Source organism: Ichthyophthirius multifiliis (assembly GCF_000220395.1).
Source record: "Ichthyophthirius multifiliis unplaced genomic scaffold scaff_1120509251430, whole genome shotgun sequence".
Taxonomy (NCBI): Eukaryota; Ciliophora; class Oligohymenophorea; order Hymenostomatida; genus Ichthyophthirius; species Ichthyophthirius multifiliis.
The window spans coordinates 54,665-60,684 of NW_004085881.1; the positions used below are offsets into that span (position 1 = coordinate 54,665).

The 6,020-nt window shown below is 15.9% G+C and overlaps 1 protein-coding gene across 1 annotated transcript, besides 6 other annotated features; it reads left to right on the top strand. All coding sequences in view use genetic code 6, as the record gives it.

Moving 5' to 3' along the window:
* Nucleotides 1-31: 31 nt before the first annotated feature.
* Nucleotides 32-98: a microsatellite.
* Nucleotides 53-88: a microsatellite.
* A 497-nt stretch (nucleotides 99-595) lies between the features above and the next one.
* IMG5_203060 (protein kinase domain protein) lies at nucleotides 596-3,064 on the top strand (the record flags this gene model as incomplete). The annotated part of the gene is made up of 11 exons (XM_004023857.1): nucleotides 596-830; nucleotides 918-1,012; nucleotides 1,064-1,203; nucleotides 1,255-1,527; nucleotides 1,568-1,933; nucleotides 1,988-2,077; nucleotides 2,126-2,215; nucleotides 2,262-2,438; nucleotides 2,567-2,749; nucleotides 2,810-2,899; nucleotides 2,974-3,064. 11 exons carry the CDS (start codon nucleotides 596-598, stop codon nucleotides 3,062-3,064), a joined length of 1,830 nt encoding a protein of 609 aa, XP_004023906.1.
* Nucleotides 2,481-2,549: a microsatellite.
* Nucleotides 3,065-3,102: 38 nt separating the features above from the next.
* Nucleotides 3,103-3,131: a microsatellite.
* Nucleotides 3,132-3,296: 165 nt separating this feature from the next.
* Nucleotides 3,297-3,334: a microsatellite.
* A 1,463-nt stretch (nucleotides 3,335-4,797) lies between these two features.
* Nucleotides 4,798-4,887: a microsatellite.
* The last annotated feature ends 1,133 nt before the right edge of the window (nucleotides 4,888-6,020 follow it).

Below are 6,020 nucleotides of genomic sequence, written 5' to 3' on the forward strand. Positions count from 1 at the left end.
AAAAATTTATTAAAATCGAATTTTTTATAATTTTAAATAAAAATTTAAGAAAAAATAAAAAAATTTATAATAAAAAATTTAAATAAAATCTTAAAAAATGAATTAATATAAATAAAATGAATTTATTGAAGGCGATGAAAAACTCTTTGATAAATACTAAAAAGGATAATTTATTGCACAGGGAAACAACAAAGTTTTTGAAGCCATAAATATTTATACAAATTCTACTACTGAATGTTTAAAAGAGATAAAAATAGATTTATAAGATATCTATTTGTATGGTAGTTTTAAAAATGAAATTCGAATATTAGAAAAATGTGTTTAGTATCCACATCCTAATATGATAAAATATTACGGATATTTTATATAAAAGTAGTAAGGATTATATAACGGAAATATAATAATGGAAAAAGGCTTACTTTCATTAGATAAATATAAACGTTTATTACAGAAATAAGCTAAATAATAATAATAGACTCCTTAATTTAATGAATATGAGTTAGTTAATTTAATTAAAAGCCTTATTGATGTATTTGCACATTTATAAATAAATAATATAGCTCATAGAGACATAAAACCATCAAACATAATAGTAATGGAAGATTAACTATAAAATAAAATATTTAAAGTATGTGATGTTGGGGTAGGAACTCAAATAAATCCAGATTAAGATAATACAATCAATAGAAGTATTATAGGAACAAAAACATATATGGCTCCTGAAATTTATGATAATTTAAATGAATAATTTAGCGAATATAATCCTTTTAAAAGCGATGTTTTTTCTTTAGGGCTTCTTTTTATAGAATTATGTACTTTTGAAAATATTGGTGAAAATAGATTAAAATAATAAAATTTCTAAGCTTATATTAAAACTTTAATAAAATTTATCAAATAAAAATTCTTTTTGATTTAAGGTCTTTACTAAATTATAAAATAAATGCTTATTTATGATAAAAACGAAAGACCTTGTTTCTTGAAAATATAAGAATTAACTAAAAATTTGAAAATAGTATTTTTAATTTTATTTAACTATTTTTATTTTTAATTTTTTAATAAAAAGAGAAGTTATAGTATGTTTTAATTTGCTAAATAAAAGTCTCATTAAATATGGGAAGGAATTCTTTCAAATACTAACTTTAATTAATAAATTTAGGAAATAATAGATAATAATTGTAGCTATTTAAAAATCAACTTAGATAGGTAAATTTTATTTAAAATATAAAAAATACTATATTATTTATCTTTCATTAGATTTGAAACAGAAAAATAATAATAAGCACTATTATTGTTAAGAGAATAATTAGCTAAGCTTAAATTAGTTAAATACTATTTTATTATAGATTAATAAAAGATAACTATTGATTAGTCGTAAATGATAAGTTAAATATTAGCAAAATAAACTAGCTTATCAAATTTATAAATTTAGTTTTATAATAATAGTTTAGGAGAAGCAGGTGCAATTAATATATTTAAAGGAATTTCATAATGTACTAATTTAAGAATATTACACATTAATATATCACAGTAAAACTTATAATTAATTTTATATAATATATAAAAATAGTAACAGCATTTTATCCTCTTCAATAATAAATGGGTTTTAATGTTTGAGAAATTTGGAAAATTTAGAAGAGTTAATGATTGATTTTACATCAAATGGATTATAAATAGAATGTACAGATACCTTAAGTAATACAATTTCCTAGTTTTCTAATTTAAAGATTTTAATTATTAAACTAAGCAATAATGAATTAACATATAAAGGAATTAAAATATTAACCGAAGCTTATAAAAAGCTTAATTAAATAAATTAATTGCATCTTAACTTTTCACAAAATAAAGAACATTTCGGGGATTAAGGTTTTATTGAAATCGGAAATCTTATAGAATAATAGCCAAAATTAACAGATTTATGTATAGTCCTTTCAGTGTAAAATTTATATTGAATTTTATTTTTAAATTTTTCAATCTTATTTATTATTAGAAATAAGTTAAAAAATAGAGGATTAGAGCAATTTTCTTTAAGTTTAAAAAAACTAAAAAAATTAAAAAGTTTGAGCTTATATTTATGGGGGTAATTGAAAATAATTAATTAAATAATTAATATTTTTTTTAATAAAAGTAATTAAATACAAGGATCAGCTTTTTAAATGCTAGGTTAGGCATTATAAGAATTAGAAAATTTACAAGATTTACAATTGAATTTGTCAAAGTAAAAAATTAAAAAAAATTGACTAATAATTAAATAATATAAAAAGTAACAAAATTACACTTTAAGGAATAAAAGAAATTTCAAAAGGTTTATAATTAAAAAGTAAATTAAAAAACGTAAAATTAATTATGGATGGATGTGATTTAAATACAGAAGATATGGTATATATTGGGAAAATTATTGAAAATAGAAATTTAAAGAGTTTTTATTTAAATATTTCCAAGTAAATTTTTATTTTTTTATAAAAATATTAAACTTAATAATAATATATATAATATATATATATATATATATATATATATATATATATATATATATATATATATATATATATCTATTCATATTTTTTAGTAATAAAATTAATTTTGATGGAATTTCACATTTAGCTTAAGGAATTAGAAATTCTCTAAATTTAGAAGAATTATCTTTGAATTTTAATCATATGGGTGGTATATCCGGGTTAGGTCATATTTTATTGTTTTAACATATTGTAAAATGTGAAAAACTTAATAGTTTATTTTATAGTGCATAATAGTAAAACAATACATATATATATTTCCTTAATAATTATATTTAAATATAAACAATTTTAAGGTGTGATATAAAAGAAAAAGAATTTGAAGAAATAACTAAAATATTAGGGCCTCAAAAAAATATAATATATTTAAGCTTAGACTTAGATAAGTAATTAAATTCTTTTTTTATTAATAATATCTAAGAAAAATAAATTTTATTTTTAATTTTTAAAAATTAAAAAGTAATTTAATTTCAGATAAAGCAAAAAGCTAATTTAAATTAGATATTGAAAGTTATTTTAAACAAAATAAGCTTATAGAATTAAGTATATGAGAAAATTTAAAAACAATATAAAAAATTGTTATAGAAAGATTTGTAATAAATTAATTTGTATAAATTATTTTAAAAGTATTTATTATCTCAAAATATTTTTATATTTTCCTTTTTTATAAATTTTACTTTTTACGGAATATTAAACTTATTTTTAAAAATTTAAATAAAAATTAATTTATTCAAATACATAAAATAATTTGAACTTTTTTGAATTAAAAATTAAAATCATTTTATAAAAAATTGTATTTAAAAATAAATAATATGTTTTAATTTTATGTGAATTATAAATATGATTAAATTCGCAATAAAGAAATACTTTAATAAATTCTAATCAGATTTTTTTAAAAAAAATTGACATTGATTTTTATCAACTTCCATATATAAATAATTAAATTAAATTAAGAAAGAGATAAATAATTATAATTTATTTAATAAGAATTCAAATGTATATTTTTATAATATTAATATTTTCACAACTTTATTTAAAGAATAAATTTAATATTGTGTTAAATTATTCATTCGTAACATTCGCATAATAAATAAATTTTTGTTTTTATAATGAGATTAAATTTAATATTATCAATACATTTATAATTATTATAATTGTATTCCTTTATAAAATATTAATTTGATATTTATTAATAAAGGAAAATATAGTTAAACTTTAATTTTTTTGTTTTTTAGAGGATAATTTTTCTAAGATATTTTTATTATTGAAACTTTAGTTTTATTTATAAAAATAAATATTATTAAGAAAAGTATATCCTATCAAAATTAAAAAAGAAAAAGTATATTTTCTTATAAAAATTATTGATTTTGACAATACTTTTAAATACATATTAATTAAAATATAAAATTGAATAATTTTTCTTAAAAAAATGTAAAAAAAAATATACAAAAATTACATATAAATATTTTTATCATAAAATTGGAATTGAATTAATTGCATCCATATTAATGCTAAAACTTCCTCCACAGAAATTTTTATTTTTTAATTTATCTTTTTCTTTTCGGAATCCCTTTCCACGAACTTCTTTTAATCTTTTATTACCTTCATCTCCAAATAAGTCACCTTTTCCAAATTTGGCTTTCGCTTCATGAGAATTATCAGCTAGTTAAGCAGGAAGAAATTATAATTTACTGTCATCACATTTTTAAAAATATTTTCTTACATTAAGCTTTTATTCTTTTTATTCTTCTACTTATTATTATACTTAATTCTAGTATACATCTTCTTCTTGTGTTTATTTTTTGTTATTATCTATTATTTTCGATAATTATTAATTCTTTTTTTATTTTTTTAAGGTTTTTCTTCTTCTGATTCTTCATAATTACTATTTTATAGTTTTTTTTATTCTATTTTTCTTTCTTTTCTTTTTTTAAGTTTTTTCTTATAACTCTTAAATTTCTTATTCTTCATCATCATGTAAAATGAATTATTTTATCATTTCTTTGTGATTTGTAACATAAAATTTTATTATTTTTAAAGTTTTTTTGATGAAAAAGCGCATTCCTTTTTTAAATTTATTAATTTAAAAAATAATATACTTAATACTTTATACATTGTTTTCAAAATCAATTCCAGATTTTTTTTAAAGTTTTTTAGCAACAGACTCCAGCCCAATTTAAATAAGATAATTATAAATTAAAGGTAATATATCAGTTGAAACTATTTTTCTTATTTATGGTTTATTTTATTTCATATTCCTTTTAGTTTATTTTTATTAAATTAATTTTATATACTTATTTTTATGTATGTTGTTTTTTTTTTTTTTAATTTTTTATTTATTATTTTTTGTACTTTGTATTTTTTATACTTAATTATATATTACTTGTAAATATTGGTTTATTTTGTTTTCCGGTAGTTTTTTAAAAAAACAGAATCAAAATAAATAAAAAGGTAGTTGTCTAATTTAAATCACCTTTTTTTTGTTGATCGAGTTTTTAAAATTATATTAGGCTTTGAATCAAATTTTAAATAATTTTTTTATAAAAATATTCTAAAATTTAAATTTAAAAAATAATTACAGATTTTGTTTAAATAAAAATAAATAGATTACAAATTTATATTAAAAATTAATCATCACTAAAAGAATATAAAAAAAATATATAATTCAGAATATTTTTATAAATATTAAAATAAATAATTTAAAAAAATATATTTTGATCAATAAATATATATATATATAAATATATATAATTTTAATATGTCACCTATTTATGATTTACTAATTTCTCTTTACATACATATATATTATAAATAGAAAGCATAAAAAAACTATATATCACTAATTTTATAATTTTTTTTAAAAATTAATTAGTTTTATATCGTTCTACTTATCTTCTTACCCTTTATTTAATTTTCGAGTTAAATATTGATTTTAAAGAAGAAAAAAAAGTGAATTTTATAAGTTTTACCATATACATTTATTAATAAATGATACATTAATTGTTTTTCGTTTTTTTATTATTTTTAATTACTGTAAAATATGATTTATTACTCATTTCTAAAGTACTTAAGTTTACCTTTTTTAAAGGTTTAATTTATAATTAGTAAATAAAATTGCATTACCGTCAATATTATTGCGGCTTTAAATAACAATTTCTCATTTATTAAAATTCTTATTTTAATAATATAAATATTTTATATTAATATAGATTTAGATAATTATTATTATATATACTTATAGTTTATATTTTGCTCAGTAATAATTTATTTTATTATCAAAATTAAAAATAACCTAAATAAAATATGAGTCTTATTAAATACTAGTACATTTATATATAAATATATAATATTAATATTTTATTTATGAAAATGTCGAAAAATCAAATATATTTTTTATATGTTTAAAATTAATTATTTATATATAGTGCAAAATAAAAAAATTATAAATTTTATTAATTTTATTCATTTAATATATATAAATATTTTTATTTTTTAATAAATAATATA